The sequence below is a fragment of the Muscardinus avellanarius genome, assembly GCF_963383645.1.
Source record: "Muscardinus avellanarius genome assembly, chromosome: 2".
NCBI lineage: Eukaryota > Metazoa > Chordata > Mammalia > Rodentia > Gliridae > Muscardinus > Muscardinus avellanarius.
This window is the reverse complement of record NC_137787.1, coordinates 41,415,729-41,438,086: the sequence shown is the minus strand read 5'-3', so window position 1 is coordinate 41,438,086 and position 22,358 is coordinate 41,415,729. Positions and strand designations below refer to the sequence as shown.

Genomic DNA, 22,358 nt, shown 5'->3' with positions numbered 1-22,358 from the left:
ATAATAAAAAAAAAAATATATAGGTCTAGGGGTGTAATTCAGAGGTAGAATGCCCGTGGATTATTCCCCAGTTCTGCAAAAAAAAGAGGGGGGGGGATCAAACCACTGACCCACATCATATGTTTATTTTAAGAACCACCTCAAAGTATTACAATATGTAATGTTATAAACTGCTTTATTGTAACTAACTGCCAAAATAAATCACCACTCTCTTAAAAATAAAAGGAATTCTTAAAAGAGCTCCAAAACCAAAGTCCTTACCAAAGGAAAAAAGATGAGTTACAGGAAGTTGTAAGGATCTTGTCTCTTTTTTAAAGAATTCACAATCTACAACAAACTGAAATATAAAACATTAATTAGAAAAATTAAATTTATAATGAAATTCTGTTTTAAGTGAAAAACAGAAGTCTATAATCTCAGGTTTGGAGAAAATATCATTGATCACATTATAACTGTCTTTACGTAGGTGGCAAGAATTACTCAAGTAATGATGATATGCTAGAAACACTTGAAAATTTGTTTATTAAAATTATTAGTAGATGCCGGGCGTGGTGGCACACGCTTGTAATCCTTGCGCTTGGGAGGCTGAGAGAGGAGGATCACGCAGGTTCGAAGCCAGCCTCAGCTACTTAGTGAGGCTCTCAGCAACTTAGTAAGACCGTTTCCAAATAAAATATAAAATAGGTCTGGGAGTATAGCCCGAAGGTAGAAAGCCTCTGGGTTCCACCCCCAGTACCACCAAAAAAAAAAAAAAAAAAAAATAGTAGTAGATAATTTCTATAACAATAGATTCATAGCAAAGCTTTCTTATTAGGTATTTGTAGGGAGACATTGAAGGATTGATAAAAAAAATTCGTAATTCAAGAGTAGGAATTTATGATATATAACTGAATATTATTATAGTCACAAGGGAAATATAATTTTGTTACACATCTTTTTAAAAAAAAAAAACCCACACTTACTAAGTATCAAGAGTTTAATTAGACTACAAGAGACTTACTTCCATTCATCTACAAATGATATTATTTGCCTAACATTACTTCAGATTAAACAGTTATTATAGTAAATGAAAAAAAGGTTTACTATGTATGAAGAAAAATAAATGCTTCTCAAATAAGGAAATCTATACTGTGATATCTGCACCATTATTATTACTTCTGTAGGAATAACAGTTCTTTTATTAATATTTCTAAAACTTTGTTATCAGTTATCTGCAAGAACTATTTCTAGTAAAAACGCAAATTCAATTGGGTGTGCTGGCATGGGTCTGTAAACCTCGTCGTTAGGAGGCCGGAGAGAGGATGATTTGAGCTCAGGAGCTGATGATCAGCATGGCAATACTAAGAGACCCTGGCTCAAACGAGCAAAAGGTACAGGTTCATTAAAATAATCTCCACTTTGCACTGAAATTATTATCAATGTTGTTTATGGCACTGGGGACTGGACATGGTATTCCACCTCTGAGCTACACTTCTAGTCCTATTTTGTCATTTTGAAACAAGGTCTTGCTATGTTACCCTACACTGGCCTCAAATCCGTGACTCTCCTGTTTCAACCTCCAGAGTACTGGATTACAGGTATGTGCCAACCTGCCAGGTTCAAATTATTATGATCAATAGAAGCTGAAAAAAAAAATGAATCTGATGCTTAGCTTCACTTTTTATTTGGGAGCAGGGTCTCACTGAGTTGTCAACGCTGCCTTTGAACCTGGGATCCTCCTGTCTCAGCCTCCCAAATGCTAGGATTATAGGCATGCGCCACAATGTCTGACTTTTAATGCTTAACCATGGATAGCAAGTGGTTTTCTGTTTACAAAAAGTATAAAGATAGTGGGATCTGTTTAGGCTTTTCTGACAACAAAATTTTGGATGGTGAGATAGTTATTTTGTTTGCCTTTAGGTGGATTTTCAGCTGTTTTTGAAAAGTGAGAAACAGACTAAAGAAACTGATACTGAACTGTAGTATACACATGGGGGGATATTTATTAAGGGATTTTGTTTTTATTACTGTTAAGACAACATTCAGATATTTTCACTAAAAACAGCTACTAAAAGATTAGAGAAATAATTAAATAAAATTATTCATTATATTTTTATAAAATATTTCTGGGTGAGTCATTACTTGAGACAAAAAAGCACTTCTTACAAGCAATTTCACTTTGTAAAAGTATAAAAAATAATAGAACTTTTAGCTGGGCATGGTGGTGCACACTTGTAATCCCAGCATTTGGGAGGTTGAGACAGGAGGATTACAGTTTGCAGACAACCTCAGCTACTTAGTGAAGCCCTTTGCAACTCAGAGAAATGCTATTTCAAAATAAGGAATAAAAAATAGGGCTGAGTGTGTAGCTCAGAGGCAGAATGCCCCTGGGTTTCATCCCTAGTACTGCAAAATAAATAAGTAAATGAATAAGAATTTTCACTACTGCTTTCAAATTTTGACTGTGTTTTTAGTTTTGCATAATGAAATGAATCTTTATCCAAGAAAGAGAATTCAAAGGTCTCTAAAATATCCAAGCCAAATACACTGTTTTTTCTTTTAATTAATTTTTTTTGTGATACTGAGGATGGAACCCAGGGGCACTGTACCTCCAAGCTACACCCCCAGTCCTATTTTTGAGTCTTTTTACCTTTTGAAACAGGGTCTCACTGAGTTGCAAAGGGCCTCGCTAAGTAGCTGAGGCTGTCCACAAACCACAATCCTCTGGTCTCCGCCTCCCGAATGCTGGGATTACAAGTGTGCGCCACCACGCCTGACCTTTTTAAATTTTTTTTATTGGTTCATTGTAGTTATACATCTTAATGGAGTACAAGATGGTAGAAGCATATATGCACACATCACTCAATTAGCCCTTACCCAATTCCTTTTGTTTCTGTCATGAAAAATACAGATAATTTCAAATTCATATTTTCAAAAACATTACTATCAGCTGACTCAAACATTTTTCACCCTATTTAAAAATGTGTAGCCTTCAGGTGAGGGGATATAACACAAACATGTCAACACTGTGAAGGACATAAATTATCATTAGAGTGAGATAGGGATGTGCGACAGCAGTGACAGCATTTGTTACCTTCCAAAGAGCTTCAAAACACACATTTACTAAGATTTTTGGCAGAAAAGTCTTAGTAAAACACACATTTACTAAGACTTTTGGCAGAAAGGCTCATTAATTTCTTGATCTAACCATAGAGGGCCTTTTCAAGTTTGGGAAAGATGTTAGATTCACTCAAAATCAACTTACCTGATAGAAAAACCCTTAAAGAGAGCTTTTAGTATTGAAGATGCTGAATTACCTCTCACTTGAGCTAAGCAAAACAAAACAACGAATCCATTATAAGGTACTTATGAGACCCAGTCTTTGAAATGACTTCCAACTACATTCCCCCTTTCTTTTCCCTATTTCTTTTTAAGTTTTCCTAATCATTTTGCCCATAGGTCTCATCAACTCTCTCATTTAAGGAATATTTGGGGGGCATTTATGGGTGTCAGGGATATGGGTTGAGGATACAAGGAAGACTAAAATTTATCTAGCAGTTACTCTCAAGAGTTCACAGTGTGACAATAGTAATAAAGATAAAAAAATAAATTATAATTCAATGTAATAATTCCTCACAAAATTATAAACAAGCTATCATGGGACTAAGTAAAAGGTTACTGGAAGAGCCTGCAAAAGCAAAAGAGGGGCACTTTAGGTTGGCTCTTGAAGGCTAAGTCTGCTGGGCTAAATGGGCAAAGAGGACACGGAGGCCTTTGAATTCTTTTTCTTCTCCACTACTTCTAAATCACCATCCTGCTACTTCTATTGCATTTGGCTAGTACAGGCCCTTGTGAGATCCCTAGCCTTCATATTTCTGATCTATCCTAATCCATATAGAGATTAATCTTCCAAAATAAATGATCTCTGATCCCATTATTACTAAGGTGAAAAGTTTTAGATTCCTCCTAACTTCTGAACTTCATAAGTCCTGAATCTTCCCATCAAGGCCTACACAGTATGACTGGGAACTACTTTTCCAGACTTTTCTCCCACTATTGTTCTACTAGTGGCAATCCTTTCACAATTATGTTTTCTGAATATAAGCCATGCTTTACACCTCTCTGCACTGCTTTCACTGCTCCTCTGTCTTAAGGTGCCACCTATTACAGCTCGGCAATGATGCTACTCCTGAGTTTCTGGAACATGGCTAGCATAACTAAGGAACAGAATTTTTAATTTTATTTAATTAGTTTATATTTATATAGCCACACATGCTAGTCATTTTTGCATTGATAACACAGATCTAGAATGTTCACCCTACCTATAAAAATCCTATCTTTTTTTTTTTTCTTTTTTTTGGCGGTACTGGGGATAGAACCCAGGAGCTTTCTACCTTCGGGCTATACTTCCAGACCTATCGTATATTTTATTTGGAAACAGGGTCTCACTAAGTTGCTGAGAGCCTCACTAAGTAGCTGAGGCTGGCTTCGAACCTGTGCGATCCTCCTGTCTCAGCCTTCCAAGTCCTAACTATCTTTCAGAATATTTTAAATATAACCACATTTTATAGCCACTCTTGATTCCTTCAATAAAAGACAGCTCTCCCTTTTACTCGTTCATGTACTTGCTATATTCTAATTTGTATTTTATATAAATATATGTGTGTGGAAATATATATATACACATATATGAGTATTTCTTTTTTCTCTCTTCCCCTACCCAGTAAGATGACAAATGACACAGTGCCATTAGCTTATCTCCTATAACTCCTAATAGTCGTGCACATAAAAGGTTATCTAATAAGTAACAAATTTTGAAAGAAATTTTTAAAGACTGATAAATATGAATTAGCTCATACTTGGAATAAAGGGACTGGGGTTTATTCTGCTTAGTTCAAGTTGGAGTAGACCATCCTAATGATGCGTATCACCAAACTGGTCAGAGTTCCAGATATGCCCTGTGCAGAAGAACTTATTAAAAAAAAAAAAAAACTTTAAAATTTAGCATGGGGAGCCAGGTGTGGTACAGTCTATAATCCCAGTACTTAGGAGGCTGAGACAGGTGGAATGCAGGTTCAAAGCTAGTCCGAGAAACTTAGGCTCTCAGTAATTTAGTGAGACTCAGTTTCCAAATAAAAAATAAAATAGGGCTGGGGGTGTAACTCAGAGATAGAATGCCCCTGGGTTCAACTCCTAACACCACAATTACCCCAAAAGTGGGCCCGGGTATCCCTAGAACATTCTAATAGTAACCTTATTCCAACTGTTACCTTACTTCCATGAATAGATGGCACATAAACAACAAGATGAGACAAAGATGGATAGTCCTGAAGTCTTAACGTCAGAAACTAAAAAAAAGAAAAAAAGAAAAAGCTGCTTTTATTTCTTATAGTAGACAGTTTTATGTTAAAAGATAAATTACAAATACTTATATATTACTAATTAATTATTTAAAGACATTTCATGGTGCACATGCTCTGGTTTTGATATCCAGTACATACATATACAAAACATCTCATTTATGTTCAATATTTCAAAAAATGCCCATGTTTACATTTCCAGAAAGTCAAATTCCTAATGATTGCTTATATTAAATATGTACTATCCCAAATATTCCTTGGCATATCTTTTCATGGAAAACAAGTGACACATAAAACTACATTTAATGATTTTATATAAATATTTCTAGATTTTATATCATTTTTAATTGGGCTATTTGCTACAGATAACATTACAGCATTATTTCCAGATTTATTTTGAAAATATATTACTAACAGCAGTCAATAGTTGATGAGTGAATGTCAAGTATGCTAGAAGAGTTCCGATTTAATTTCAAATGATTCTGACCTATCCAAGTAGTAAAGAGCTGTTGACTAATTATCGATATATAAGGATATCGTGTCCTGGAATTTAATAAATGACAAAACACAATATGGCTAATAATGTACCCCACAAAAGGAAAAATGGTTTTCAAAATTAAGACCAGATCCTATGTCAAGCTTGTCTAGTTAATAAAACATCAAGCCTCCAAATATAATTTTTAATTCAGGCTTTTTCTGGAAATAGATGTGGGATAAGAATGGTTATAACATATTTACACAAGAAATTCCTACTGATATGTATCTTTCTCTGCCTGCTTCCAGAAATACTAATGTGGACAAGTAGGACACAGGCGATGAAGCTAAAAACTGTCAGCAAGTTGAGTGACCTTCTAACAACCTGACCTGAAGCCCAATGTAGCTGCCTGCAACATTCATACGATCCACCTAAAGAGCCAATAAATGACTGTTACGGGTAGCTGAGACCCACCAAACAAATGGTAGGCAGCACAGGAGACAATGAATTGGGAAGATTTGGATAGTTTATGCAGCTTTCTACTGTAACAGCTTCTAAATATTTTTTCTCAATAATGGCAAAGAATTGAATTGATAAGTGCTTTGTTGGAGGGTTCAATTTATTTAACTAGTCAACAGTTTATTGCTTTTATGGCTGAAAGTGATATGATTCTGATCTGACATTAGATTTGTTAATATTGATATGAACAAAGTACAAAATTTCTTGCTTTAATCAAACCTTTAACTTTGTGGCAAAATTCGGTGATAAGTATCTTATACACATATGTAAAATCTTGATTCTCATTATAACAGGAAAGTTTATTTACATCTAATAATTATAATCTTAAACTGAGAACACCTAATACTGTGGAATTTTTAATCATTACTTCTTTTTAACTTCTCTCTTTCAGATTTTTTTTTTTTTGGTAGTACTGAGGGTTGAACCCTGTGGTATTCTACCTCCAAGCTATACCCCACCCTAGTTTTTATTCTTTATTTTGAAACAGGGTCTCACTAAGTTGCAGAGGGCCTCACTAAGTAGGCTGAGGCTGCCACAAACCTGCGATCCTCCTGTCTCAGCCACCCAAGTACTGGGATTACAAATGTGTGCCACCACACCCAGCTTTGTAAGCTTTTTAATCATTTGTTTCTTCTTGTTTAAGTTATAATAGGTATAGAATATATTGATAGGGAACTAAAGGAAATATTTAAAATACCTTATGAGTCCGGTGTGATGGCACATGCTTGTAATCCCAGTACTTGGGAGGCTGAGGCAGGAGGATTCAGTTTCACGGACAGCCTCAGCTACTTAATAAGGCACTCTGCAACTTAGTAAGACCCTGTTTTAAAATAAAGAATAAAAATCTTATAAATGACTGATCAATAAATATACCCTAGTACTTTTGTTTGTTCTGTTCCTGCCTGAAAGTTTAGGATAGAATCAGTGAAAGACCTTAAAAATGTTCATGAGTGAAACTATTTGCGCATATTTATTTCATAAATATAAATAATATTCACTTCATGAATGAATATATACAAAGTAAGATCAATGAATATATACAAAGTAAGATCAAAGTATGACAGAAAAAAATTCCAGTAAAGTGTGGCTTACAATTATTCCTCTGTTACTATTCCTGTCTATTAGTTTCTCTCCCTTAGCACAGAGCTGACTATATATGCAAATAAACATAAATACCCATGAGCAAAAATAACTTAATTGGTGTTAGGCTAATTGGAAGATGACTGTGACCAATCAAAATGATTTCACTTTCAGGGCCATGTGTTTAGTAGTCATTAAAAATATATACATTTTATTTTTAAATTTACTTCAAGACTAAATACTATCAATTCTGGTATAATATCAGTTATAATCAATATGATTTGAATATAAGAAGATATTTTCATCAAATTTTAGAATTATTTTTCCTTTTCAACAATAGATTTTGACTGAATAAAAATAAGACTTTTAAAAAACATTTGTTAAGCCGGGCATGGTGGCACACACTTGTAATCCCTGTGCTTGGAAGGCCAAGACAGGAGGATCGCACAGGTTCAAAGCCAGCCTCAGCTACTTAGTGAGGCTCTCAGCTACTTAGACCCTGTTTCCAAATAAAATATAAAATAGGTCTGGGAGTATAGCTTGGAGGTAGAAAACCTCTGGGTTCCACCTCCAGTACTACCAAAAATAAAAAATTAAAAATTAAAAAAAACATTTGTTAATCTTCCAGGATTGCTAAGAAAATCACTGACAATTAAAAAGTAAAAATCTGTGATTTACCACCCTGAAGAGTACTGGACAAAAGAGAATTATCCGAGTGTTTGATCACACCAGGTTGCTGAAACTGATCTAGAAAATTACTTCATGTATCTTTAGATGCTCACTCCCATACTACAGGTACTTTCTCCAAAAATGAAATTCTGTATGTAGTATGTTAAACCATTTATTAGTTCAAGACAGATTATTAAATATACTCTCAAATTTAAGTTAAAAAAATCTGCCCAGCTCTTCCGGTATGATATTATATTACATACAGAGATTTACACAACTGTTCTCTTTCTCCTTTTTTTTTTATAGCACTGGAGACTGAACTCAGCCGTGTATATGCTAGGCAGCAGGCTCCAAAGTAAGCTTAACTCAGCCCTTATATAATAATTGCATGCTACTCCTTATCAAATGTATTACAAATATTTCTATACTGTAGGCTAGCAGATGTTTTATTCAATACCTATATAAGCACATATTCTAAAATGTCTATAGGCTCAAGTGTTTCTTCATCAAAATATTAAAGTTCTAAAGCTAAAATTTACCTTAATTGTTGGCAGTAATTCAGCTTTCCATGATAAATCAACCCCTTGTCGGCTTTGAAATAAATACAACAATATAATTAAAGGAAACATATACTGAAGTATTGTGAATTACAAATAAGCTTCAGAGGGAAAAAAAAATATTTAAAGACCCAGAAGAGAGAATTATAATGAACTGAAGTCTAACAAACTTAATCTAGTATACTTGTCTATATAGTTTCCCTTGGCAACAAAAAGCTATTTCTAATAATCAACTACTTTCAATGTTTTAAAAAATTAGCAATGCATTAATTTCATTAAAAGCTTCATTTAAAACCCTATACTATAATAAAGGAGCAAAACGAGAATAAAAATATATGAAGCTATTCCAAAAGTGACTTCTGAGTATTGTCTATGTTAAGAACAAGCAGCAATGGAGGGCCCTAGATTCAAGACTTACCACATAGAAGTGCTGTTTATGCAGCCAAAAATCCAACTATTTGTATCCTGTTAACCAATAATACAAAATAAAATACACTAAATATTCTATACGATAATTATATAAAACAAGCATCTTCAACAATTTTCTATTATACGGTAAGATGGGAGCAAGGGAAACATAGCCATTGGATTGAGAAACATCCGAGTCTCAAGTCACACAGGTCAAGGATGGACAAAACAGTCTAATGTCAATACAGACAGGAAGGTAAGTGGTTAACCTAGAGCAGCCATGTGAGAGTGTCTTGATGTGTATCTCTCTTCAGTACATCACTTAAGTATATGTAACTGTTGAACTAAAACTTTCAAAGAGTTCAGTAATGTTTGTTCATACTTTAGACAATTATATAGTAACCTACATTTTAACAAAAATAGAAGCACTAATAACTAGAGACAAACTTTATACCAACAAAAATCCAGAGTTACACAATTAAAAATAACAATTATAACAAATTTAATTTAAAATAACAATCTATGTACAGCTTTTTAATTTATTGAGTTCCCATTTGATTATCAGTAATAACTTTTATATACTCAGGAACATGTTTAGACTGAAGCACAATTCCAAGAGTTCAAGAATAAAAGTAGTTATAATTGCAGCATGGGACTGAAATGCTGTAACAGGATTGCGATGGTTTACCAACAATCTGCATTTGTCTTTAGTAATTTAAAAGCAATGTAACCAGCCGGGAGTGGTGGCACATGCTTGTAATCCCAACATTCAGGAGGATCGCAGTTTGCGGCCAGCTCAGTTACTTAGTGAGGCCCTTCGCAACTCAGTGAGACCCTGTTTCAAAATTTTAAAATAAAGAATAAAAAATAGGGCTGTGGTGTAGCTTGGAGGTAGAATGCCCCTGGGTTCCATCCCCAGTACCACAAAATAATAATAACAATAATAATCATAATAATTTAAAAAATAGTAATAATAATAAATTTTAAAAATAAATAAAAGCAATGTAATCCAAGATCTTCACTCTAACTTTTTTTTTTTTCCCCCAGTACTGGGGATAGAACCCAGGGGCATTCTACCTCCAAGCTGCACTCCCGGTCTTACTTTTTAGTCTTTTTATTTTTTGAATAGGGTCTCACTGAGTTACAAAGGGCCTTACTAAGTAGCTGAGTCTGTCTGTGAACCATGATCTGCCTCCCCAATGCTGGGCTTACAAGCCTGCTCCACCATGCCCAACTAACTTTTAAAACAGCAGCATCAATTTTCCAAGATCTGATATAATCGAACTGTTGAAATTCTACTAGAATGTAGGAAGATGCAAAGCACTGTCCAATAGCTACATACTTTGTCTTTAGTATTACAGATAACACAATGAAGAAATCAATCTGTTCATTCAACTAGTGTTTATAAAGTCCATTTAGGGCCAAGGAATTAATTTAAGCACTTAGGGAAAATGATGAGTTAGGCAGACATAGTCTCTGTCCTCACAGAACTTAAATAAAATTTTAAATATTTTTAAGGAATGTAAAAAACAAGAAACAAACAAAAACAATGTGGTATTACCCTGATCTCCATTACAAGCAAAATATCTGTGTGACTCCTCTATTGTTATCTGTGCTTCTCTGAACAACAATGTGCTATTATAAAGCAAAGCTATGGAATGGGTCAGAATAGCCCAGATGCATTAAATCTAGTAGCCTCTTTGTAAAGGGCTTTTGCAGCCTAGGGGAGCCTATCCTCAAAGATAACCCTTGTATAAATATTGCCAATATTCCAGTCAATTTATTTCAGTGGATAGGAATTCTGACTCATTCACCCATGGACTTCAATAGATAATGTACTATTTAAGTTCACCCTAAGATACCATGTCAATAAAACCTCCTGGTCAAAGGAAACTTTCAAATCACCTAGAAAATGATTCTAAATTAATTACAACTGTTTTGAAAGCCTTAGAAGCTATTCAGGAATTACTAATTCCTTAAGTATATAAGAAAGAAAATGGTACTAATAAAAAAATCCTATCTACATAAATAATATGTCTTCAATGGCTGCTAAAATCACTAGGTAAAATGCTGACTGGGAACTTTATAATGGATGATCATACTGATAACACCTGAGCCCCCTGATAAGTCTTCATCATTAAAGCATGACAACCAAGCTGGGCGTGGTGGTGCATGCTTGTAATCCCAGTATTTGTGAGGCTGAGACAGAAGGATCACAGGTTCTAAGATAGCCTCAGCAATATACTAACACTCTCAGCATTCTAGCGGATCCCATTAAAAAAAAAAATTTTTTTTAAAAAGGGCTTGGGTATGGCTCAAAGATGTAATTCCCTGGGTGCTCAATCCCCAGTAAAATCACACACACAAACATACACACACACAAATACTTGACCAATCCCAGTATCATAATAAAAACACTATAGCATCTTTCATTTTTAAAAATACATATAGAATGGTTCACAAATTTGAATGTCAACCTTGAGCAGGGGCCTTGCTCATCTCCGTATTTTCCAATTTTATTTATGTGTGCTGTCAAAGTGAGCATCTAACACTATTTTTTTTTTTTTTTTTTTTTTTTTTGGTGGTACTGGGGGTGGAAGCCAGGGCCTTTTCTACCTCCGGGCTATACTCCCAGACTTATGTTATACTTTATTTGGAAACAGGGTCTCACTAAGTTGCTAAGAGTCTCACTAAGAGCCTCACTAAGTAGCTGAGGCTGGCTTTGAACCTGTGCGATCCTCCTATCTCAGCCTCCCAAGAGCTGGGATCACAAGTGTGTGCCACCACGTCCAGCTAATGCTATTTTTTTAAAAAAAGAATGACTAGCATAGTAAGAATTCATTAAAATAAAATGCCAAATCATTATTTTGGTATAATAAGTCTAAATTACACTATATAGTTTACTGTCCTAGAGAATATCTGGTATAAAACATATAAAAAATTTTAGTATAGAAGCCAAAGTAAAAACAAGATTTGCTTTATAAAATAGATTTGCTTAACTATACTTATTCTTTAAAATGCTTTTAGAATTTTAGAATTAAAGGAACTCTGAATTAAATTCTTTCATCTTGAAAACTAACGCAGAAAGTCAGGCTGAAAGACCTAAACTAGCACCAAAGATATAAGTCAAAAGAATGTCATCATTTATAGAAAAATTCCGAATAATATTTTTCAATCACAACACTGTTTTAAACAAAGTTTCAACTAGTTAGGTTTAATGATAATAATTCATAGGTATATTTACTAGATGTCAATTGAATCTAAAAATGAACAATTTACATATAATGTATCAGTTATCTTACCAGCATGGTGCTCTGACAGTAGACGTGAGTGTAGATTTTTCTATGATTTGCAAGGGGAAATGTAAAATATATCTTATCAGATTCCTAAAAAAAGGAAGGAAAACACTCAATATATCTATAATGAGAGTTGATAATTTCATTATTCAAAAGTACAGATAAATTCAGTGAATAATTATTCTAATTCTATGGGGTATGGTGGCACACACCTATAATCCCAGTATTTCAAAGGCTCAGACAGGAGGGCTGCAGGTTCGAGGCTAGCCCCAGAAATTTAACAAAACCCTGTTTCAAAGTAAAACAAATAGTCCCTTAAAGAAGGAACGAATTCAAACTCTGGGACAGGAGATGTATATAATAAGCGGAAATACCTTATTCTGGACAATGAGGAACTATTAAAGACAACTTAAAGAGCTGTTTCAAAAAGACTAAGGAGCTAAATCTGAAATGGCTTGTACTGGTTAAACAGAATGATTTTATTGTCTATAAACTGAATCACAAATATATGTAAATCTATAGGGGGGATTTTTTTTCTAATAGCCATTGATGCCACCTTACCATCGTGATAACCGGTAAATGTAAGGTAAGAACCAGAGGCCTAACCAATTATCATTCTGTTCTTTTATGATTTTTACATTTTTGACAAATCAAGTAGGCAAAATAAATTCTTTCTGTATAATATTATAGTTAATAAATAAATAAATTGGAATCTCATCATTTTTGCATTCTCCTAAATTAATCTAAGCATTTCTCATCAACAGCTACTAACAACACAAAAAGAGGTACTTTAGTAAAAGAAAAAAGAAAAAAAGGAGAAAAATCTGAATCGTATAAAGCATCCAGATCCAACTACTAATATAAGAGTTGGTAAAGGAATATGCTGAATGATCATGGGAATGCAACCATCAAAAATCAAGACTATCACAAAAATGACTTTTGTCAACAAATAAATTTCAAGGAACAAAAGTTTAAAAAGTATTAAAGAGCCGGGCGTGGTGGCGCACGCTTGTATTCCCCTCGCTTGGGAGGCGGAGACAGGAGGATTGCACAGGTTCAAAGTCAGTCCCGCTGGCTTAAGAGACCCTGTTTCCAAATAAAAATATAAATAGGAGGTCTGGAAGTGTAGCCCGGAGGTAGAAGGGCTTCCAGGAACCCCAGTACCACCACCACACACACACAAAAAGTATTAAAGATTAAGAGAAATGAGACACATCAACCAATAACAATATTTAGGCCTTTTTTGGATTTAAATTTAAACAAATAGTAAAGCAAAGCAAAAAAAAAAAAAAAATGGAAGGCTGAGAGGGGGATCACAGGTTCAAGACTAGCTTATTAGCAAGACCCTCTTTTAAAAAAGAAAGAAAAATAGGGCTGGGGCGTAGCTCAGCGTTAGAATACTACTGGTTGAAAATCCAATACCATAAAAAGAGACAGGGAGAGATAAATTTATGATTTAAAACAGAAAAATTGAATACTGACTAGATATTATTACGGACACATTATTAAACTGTAGAAAAACAGTAAGAGGTTATTTTTATTTTTATTTTTTTTTGGTGGTACTGGGGTTCCTGGAAGCCCTTCTACCTCCGGGCTACATTCCCAGACCTATTTTTTTTTAATATATATTTTTATTTGGAAACAGGGTCTCTTAAGCCAGCAGGGCTGACTTCGAACCTGTGCGATCCTTCGAACCTTTGATCTCTGCCTCCCAAGCGCAGGGCTTACAAGCGTGGGCCACCACACCCAGCTGTGGTTATCTTTTTGTAAAGTCTTTAACTTTTAAAAATAAACACTAAGCTAGGGCGTGGTGGCTCACGCTTGTAATCCCAGCATTCAGGAGGCTGAGACTGGAGGACCATGGTTCGCAGACAGCCTCAGCTGCTTAGTGAGGCACACTCTGCAACTCAGTAAGAACCGGTTCCAAAATAAAGAATAAAAAATAGGGCAAGGGGTATAGCTTGGAGGTTGAATGCCCCTGGGTTCCATCCCTAGAAGCACAAAAGAAAAAAGAAAAAAAAGAAAAAAAATACACTATTTTTTTTAAATCCATCAGGCCAAGCAGCATGGTGGCACATGCTTGTAATCCCAGTATTTGGGAGTCTGAGACAGGAGAAATGCAGGTTCATGGCCAGCCTCAACTATTTAGTGAGGCCCTGTGCAACTTTGTGAGATCCTGTTTCAAAATAAAGAATAAAAAATAGGGCTGGAGGTATAGCTCAGAGTAGAATGCCCTAGGGCTCAATCCTCAGTACTGCACACACACAAAATTATCCATCAGTAGAATACTTACATTGTAAGCCACATAAGTCCATCTGGATACTTTTACTGGAACCCACATAGATGTCCCTTAAAGTAAAGAAAATTAATTTACTTTTCTTTCATATATAAAATGACTTATTTCTGTTTTTCAATAGTGGTGAAATACTTCTTAATCTGTTTTCCTGAACACTGCCTGTGTTAAGAGAAAAATTTAAGAATGTGCCCTCTTTATGCTCATCACCTACTAGTATTCACATCTTAGTCAATAAAGACCTAGTAATAAATACCTGTGATACTTTATTAAATTAAATGTTTTGTTTGGAAATGAAATATTTCTCCTTCTAGTAATAATTTCTTAAAGAAACAATACTAATAAAAATAAATATTAATTTATTAATATATCAATATATTATTCTACTGAAAGATTTCATTCAAACAAAGCTTTTAATTTAATACAGTGTAATAGGTATTTATTACTACTTTTAAAGGCAAAATTTATCAGCAAAAGATATGGTGGTAATAGAAAGGAAAACTGAAGAATAAATGAAACTGAGAAATTGAAAGGTATCAAAAATAATATAGCTCTTATTTTATGTAACTCTTAAGACAAGACAATATTTAACTTAATAATTTTCAGGAGGCTATTCATGGTGGCATATGCCTATAATCCTGGTACTTTGGAAGTGGAGACAGGAAGATCACAGGTTTTAGGCCAGCTTCAGAAACATAACAAGGTCTTCATCAACTTAGTGAAGCCCTGTTTCTAAATAAAAAATAAAATAGGGCTAGAGGTGTAGCTCAGAGATAGAATGTCCCTGGGTTCAATCTCCAGTACCAAAAAAAATTTTCAGGTTGGGGTGTATCTCTGTGTAGAGCGCTTGCACAGGATGTGCGAGGCCCTGAGTTCAATTCCCAGCAACACCATCAATACACGCACATACACATATGTACTCCACAAAACATATCAAAGGCCAACTTTCTATTTTTCACAAAATTTTTATGAGCATAACTTGCTTTTTCTACTTTCTCTTTTCCAAATCAAGAACCTCCAAATGATCATAAGGAAAAACAAAATATTAGGACAATAATATTTGAAGTTTCACAGTTTCAAAGACCTTGTATGCTAATGACAAATTTACCTAAAAATAATAATAATAAACTCTACTTATATTATTACCACCAACCTGTTAAATCAGAAATTATTGCTGGATTTTCCTCAAAATGTTTTGCCGGATGCCTTATAAAGTGGTGATTCAAAACCGACAATTTCTTCTTGGGATTCTGAGTTATCTAGAAAGAATATTGACATATTCTGTATCATGTTAGGCTATGATAGTTCAATGAAACATTGTTTCAAGTAATAATGACAAATGTCAACATTTACTTACTCTGAGTCTGGCACTGTTCTATGACATTTTGTATTAATAATCACAAGAACTTTAAGAGGTAGCCTTCCTAGCTGCATTTTAAATATGAAGGAACTAACCATAGAGAAATTAAGGAACTTGTCCAAAGTCACACAAATATTAAGAATTTCGTTGGGATTCAAACCTAGGCATTCCAGCTCTAGTGTCCAAGCTCTTAATTATTATGTAACAGTCCTTCAAAGTTAACAGTTAAGAATAAAATATTATAAAGATGTACAGAATCAGAAGAGAACTCAAGTGATGTTCTGGTATGGTGGTTCCCACACACTAATCTCAGACCAGTACTAATTCTATAGCAAAAAATACACTGGTCACTATAGAAAATACACACTCAACTTATTTTTCCCTGAATTTCTTAATCATTGTTGGTTAAAACCAAGCATGTAGAATCCATAATACAAAGGGTTGTTAAGTTTATTCAACAGAATTGAGATTTACTTATACTCATTTATTTACTCACTCATTTTATGGTACTGGAAAGTGAACCCAGGGGCATTCTACCTCTGCACTACAGCTCTATTTTATTTTTTATTGGGAAATAGCCTCTCACTAAGTTACGAAGACTGGCCACAAACCTGCAATATTCCTGTCTCAGCCCCCCAAGAACTAGAATTACAAGCAATGGACCATCATGCCTGGCTCAGAATTGACTTTCATAAACAATATTATACTTTGATTCTTAGCAGCATAATAATAAAATATTTCTTATATGGCCCTTAAAATGTGTCTGTAAAATATTTATGCATTTGAAGTTGAAATTTATTATATACTAGTATTGAAATTATTTCTCATGTTAGGAATTATTAGAAAAACATTGCTTTATTAAAGTTATTTTTATGTAAAGTTTTTTAAAAAAAATTTATTGGTCTGAAGTAGATTTGTTCTTCATTAGTTAAAATAAGGCTTTTCCTAAATCTACCATATGTCAGTTTGAGTACAAACTGGTCTTGCAATTTTAATTTATTACGTTATTGTATTTAGTTGCATTCTTTCAAGTAGACTTAAAACTTTTGCCACAGTTAAGTCTCACAATTAAAACAATGTTGTAGCCGGGCATGGTGGCGCACGCTTGTAATCCCCGCGCTTGGGAGGCAGAGACAGGAGGATTGCGCAGGTTCAAAGCCAGCCGCACGCGCTGGCTTAGGAGACCTTGTTTCCAAATAAAAATGTAAAAATAGGTCTGGGAGTGTAGCCCGGAGGTAGAAGGGCTTCCAGGAACCCCAATACCACCAAATAAATAAATAAATAAATAAATAAATAAATAAATAAATAAAACAATGTTGTAAACCAAAAAACATTTGTATTCCATAACTAAGTCACATTGTCAATTCTATAAAGTTTATTCAATAAGTGGAAGTAATTTATAATATGGAATCTTCTGGCTTAAAAATAAGTAAAGCGCAAGATGATGTAGATCTTTAAGAGAAAGCTAAGTATCTATGATTCTAATAGTGGTTATTCAGCCACTGGAAGAGTTAAGGCGCTTCTCCTCACCCCTCAAGAGACTGCACAACAGGGGAAAGGTCCTAAGACACAATGATCAAGGAAAACTTGACCTGAAAAAGGCCACCTGTGCTGGTCTCGGAAAGAACTGAAACCTTTAGGAAGGAGATTCCAAACATATTTTGCCATAATGAAAAATATTAACTAGCCGGGCATGGTGGCGCATGCTTGTAATCCCAGCATTCGGGAGGCTGAGACCTGGAGGATCACGGTTCGCGGACAGCCTAACTAGCCGGGCATGGTGACGCATGCTTGTAATCCCAGCATTCGGGAGGCTGAGACCTGGAGGATCACGGTTCGCGGACAGCCTCAGCTACTTAGTGAGGCCCTCTGCAACTCAGTGAGACCTGGTTTCAAAATAAAGAATAAAGAACAGGGAAGGGGGTGTAGCTCAGAGGTCAAATGCCCCTGGGTTCCATCCCCAGACCCGCAAAAAAAAAAAAAAAAAAAAAAAAATTAACTAAAAATCATTTTTTTCTCCAAAAAGAAGCCAGAGCCACAATTCTCAAAACATATTTCCCATGCAACAGTGATATACTACAAGATGACCTGAGGTAAAGGCTATTTAAGAGGAGTGGTAGCAACCTGTTTCCAACTCACACACACACAAAAATAGAATTATCTGAATTTTGCTGAATTTATCTCGATTTTGTCTGCTAGCAGGCAAGGAAGAGTAATGTGATGTTCCGTAAAGGGTACTATGATTTTCATGTATTCTGCTAATAGAACAACTTGGAAAAATCCTAGTTTGGTGAGGATGTACTTAGAAATCATATTATAGACACTCAACTTGTAGAAGCATATGATTGAAGTTCCTATGAGCTTGGGTTATTGAATGAATGTACACATTTTCATCTTATAAAAAAAACTAAAGACGTTTTTAAAAAATTTGGTCCACTTCTGGGCATGGTGGTGCCACTTGTAATCCCAGTACTTGGGAGGCTGAGACAGGAGGATGGCAGGTTTGAGGCCAGCCTCAGCTACTTAGTGAGGTCCTCTGCAACTTAGTGAGACCCTATTTCAAAACTAAAGAATAAAAAATAGCGCTTGGGGGTATAGACTGGAGGTAGAATGCCCAGTACTGAAAAAAAAAAAAAAGAAAAAAAAAAAAGGCTGGGCGTGTGACACCTGCTTGTAATCCCAGCATTCGGGAGGCAGAGACCGGAGGATTGCAGTTTGTGGACAGCCTGAGCTATCTAGCAAGGCCCTTTGCAACTCAATAAGACCCTGTTTCAACAAAAAAAGACTAAGAAACAGGGCTGAGAGTATAGTTCAGAGGTACAATGCTCCTGGGCTGCATCCTCAGTACCCCACACGGAAGGAAGGAAGGAAGGAAGGAAGGAAGGAAGGAAGGAAGGAAGGAAGGAAGGGAGTGGAGAAGAAAAAAATGTGGTTCAAGTTGGCGTGGTAATGCACACTCGTAATCCTAGTACTTGAGAGACTGAATCAGGGGTTCAGAGGTAGAATGTTCCTGGGTTCAATCTCTAGTACCACACACACAAAAAATATGTGGTCCAAAAATATCTACAAAGATAGATCATGATATTTATAATTAAGAAAAATATCAAATAGTTTGCAAAGAATATCCTTTAGTTTAAAAAAATTAGAAGGATATATATCAAATTTCTAAACAGTGAAGAAATAGAACTGGGTGAAGATTTAAAGTATCCTTCTATGTTTTTAATTTCCACTGCATCCTGAATTATTGATAGTGGACAAAGTATCATCAGAACAAAAGATATTCCCATTTTGGAATTAATTAAAAGTAATACATGATATAGGTTTCTAATTTCATCAAAGTTAAAAAATGCACTAAATCTTGCATTGCTGTAACAAAAACTTTTACTTTGCTGAAGTAACTGAGTTTTAAAATACATACTTGTTTCGTATCGGCATCAATAAGATCAAAGAATGCTCGAACTGTAGTCAATTGCAACTGTTTACACCTAAAGAATAAAGTGTTACAAATAAAACTTTCTTAAAACATGTTTTTTGACCCAAACACAATTTATTAAATGATTATATTATTTAATGGAAGATCTGAATTTCCTTTAAAGTTGTAAATTTAAAATTATTTGAGTATGTATGCCTCTACCATCCTGTACCTCATCATGATGTATGACAAGGCACCAATAAATTTTAAAATATATTGAAAAGTTACTTGATAAGTCATTCTTGTTAATCATATGTCTTAAGGTTAAACCCTATATAAATAAAGTAAATTAAATTGTCCTGGATGCTTGACAGTAGAATTGTTAGGGTCCTCCATCTTCCTTAAATCTCCTTACGTACTCTAGTACCACGTCTGCCTCATCTTATGTCTGCACCGGGTGGTTCCTGCAAATACTATTGCTTGCACAGTCAGAAGAAGGTTAAAAGAGAATCTTTAAGTCAAAACATAAAGACAGCTGGGCGTGGTGACACAAGCTTGTAATCCCCGTGCTTGGGAAGCAGACACAGGAGGATCGCGCAGGTTCGAAGCCAGCCGCACTGGCTTAAGAGACCCTGTTTCCAAATAAAAAAGTATAAAATAGGTTGGGAGTGTAGCCTGGAGGTAGAAGGGTTTCCAGGAACCCCGGTGCCACCAAAAAAAAAAAAAAAAAAAAAAAAAAAAAAAAAAAAAAAAACCAAACAAACAAAAAAAACCCATAAAACCCCCATAAAGAAGACAGACTATAGTCTGCCCATTTCTTGTGTGATATTTAATCTCTTATTTTAAAAATTTATATTAATAATAATTTTATTTCCTACTTGGTTTTCCACTGTTGCTGCCTGGAGAAGTCACTCGTGTACTGACTGAATCCAAGCGCAGTCAGTGACTGGCCAGAAGCTCAGAAAGTCCTACCGGGGTACGTCTGATTCTGCCCGACACTGACACACTCTTAACATTGTGGTATTTGATGCTCAGCATCATTATCATTGGAAACTGATGCTACTGGCTATTTGGGAGGTGATAATACAGATTACCAGGTAACCTTTGTCAAACAGACAAACCAAATTGAAAGTTCTAAAGCATCTAAGTTAATCTTTTCCCCCAAAAGTTCAAAGAAAGCTAATAAACCAATTAATGCATCAATAGGAAAAATAGGATGACAACAAATAACCAAAAAAGTTACATTAACTTACCACACAATGGAGAGGTGGTCTGTTGAGACCCAGGTCTTGGGCACTGCTGAACTCTAAAAGGAAAGGGAAAAAAATCAAACTTAAATGAAGTACGTGTGTTATTCTCTGAAAGATTTGAAATTCTTATAAGCTAATATTTAGAAGCATTAGTTTCTCTATATGAGATATTCTTATAGACATTCTTTTTGTGTATGTGGTACTGGGGGTGGAACCCAGGGGCTTTCTACCTCCAGGCTACACTTCTAGACCTATATTAAACTTTATTTGGAAACAGGGTCTCACTAAGTTGCTGAGAGCCTCACTCAGTAGCTGAGGCTGGCTTCGAACCTGTGCGATCCGCCTGGCTCAGCCTCCCAAGTGCTAGGATTACAAGTGTGTGCCACCACGTCCGGCATTTATAGATATTTTTCAAATGATGCATTTTTATAAAAGGCAATCCAATTAAGATATTTCCTATATAAAATAATAATCTTCTCTAAGTGTGATTACTGGTAGTCAAGTTCAAATTGCCCTTTAAAAATTATTAAGGCATAGAGCTGGGTGTGGTGGCACACACTTGTAATCCCAGTACTTGGGAGGCTGAGACACGAGGATCAAGCAGGTTCGAAGCCAGCCTCAGCTACTTAGTGAGGCCCTGTTCCCCAGTAAAATTTAAAAATAGGTCTGAGAGTATAGCCCGGAGGTAGAAAGCCCCTGAGTTCCATCCCCAGTATAAGTATACACACACACACACACACACACACACACACACACACAAACACACAAACACACACACACACACATTATTAAGGGGCATTCTCTCTATACTAAATTAATGTCTAACTTTTACTCTAATAATAAGAAGCTGATTTCAAGATTCTTTGGTAAGTCATAATAAATCCTATCTAATAAGTTATAATAGATATTTCAGTAATTTTGGTTTTAATCAAATTACCACCTGGTAGATTCTAAGACATGACTTCTTAATCAGGTGTGTGCCTGAGAAATAAATGCTTTAAAATATTTTTTAAATTCAATGTGCCTGATCAGAATACCAAAACTACTAAATCAGATTCTCATAACTGGGATTCAGGCTTACTTTAAAAACCTCTAAATGATTAGGATGTACAGTACTGGTTAGAGACATAATGACAAAGGTGCCTTAAAAATTATTATTAGAAAGGAGGCTTCCTAACAATAGTACATACCCTTCTAAAACTAGAGATTCTTTTACACCAGGTAATGACGTCTTTGTGAATACAATCTTACATACAACAGGGCTCATTAAATAAATTTTTCATAGCCCTTCTCTCTGTACCAAAAACAAACAAAACGAAGATAGGAGACTAATGAAACAGATACAAGAATGTGTGCATAAGTCTAAAATGTCTTTCCCCTCCCTCCCTGCCTTCCTTTGTGGTACTGAGACTGAAACTGGGGCATTCTAACTCCAAGCTACACCTCTAGTCCTATTTTTTATTCTTTATTTTGAAACAGTGTCTCACTAAGTTGCTGAGGCTGGCTATGAACCTGCAATCCTGTCTCAGCCTCCCAAGTACTGGAATTATAAGAGTACACTACCATGTCCAGCTTAAAATGCCTCTTTTTTTTTTTTTTGGTGGTACTGGGGTTCCTGGAAGCCCTTCTACCTCCGGGCTACACTCCCAGACCTATTTTTTATACTTTTTTATTTGGAAACAGGGTCTCATAAGCCAGTG

The 22,358-nt window shown here is 35.2% G+C and overlaps 1 protein-coding gene across 1 annotated transcript in view; it reads right to left on the bottom strand.

Annotated features, from left to right (window-relative positions):
• PGAP1 (post-GPI attachment to proteins inositol deacylase 1) overlaps window positions 1-22,358 on the bottom strand; it is a gene marked incomplete at both ends in the record, with an annotated part of 73,746 nt that overhangs the window by 24,542 nt on the left and 26,846 nt on the right. Inside the window, 9 exons of the mRNA XM_080689171.1 lie at window positions 262-337; window positions 5,250-5,327; window positions 8,622-8,673; window positions 9,058-9,104; window positions 12,350-12,433; window positions 14,637-14,692; window positions 15,790-15,895; window positions 19,415-19,481; window positions 20,662-20,714. Coding sequence (XP_080545297.1) covers window positions 262-337; window positions 5,250-5,327; window positions 8,622-8,673; window positions 9,058-9,104; window positions 12,350-12,433; window positions 14,637-14,692; window positions 15,790-15,895; window positions 19,415-19,481; window positions 20,662-20,714 — 619 coding nt within the window. The remainder of the gene's footprint in view (window positions 1-261; window positions 338-5,249; window positions 5,328-8,621; window positions 8,674-9,057; window positions 9,105-12,349; window positions 12,434-14,636; window positions 14,693-15,789; window positions 15,896-19,414; window positions 19,482-20,661; window positions 20,715-22,358) is intronic.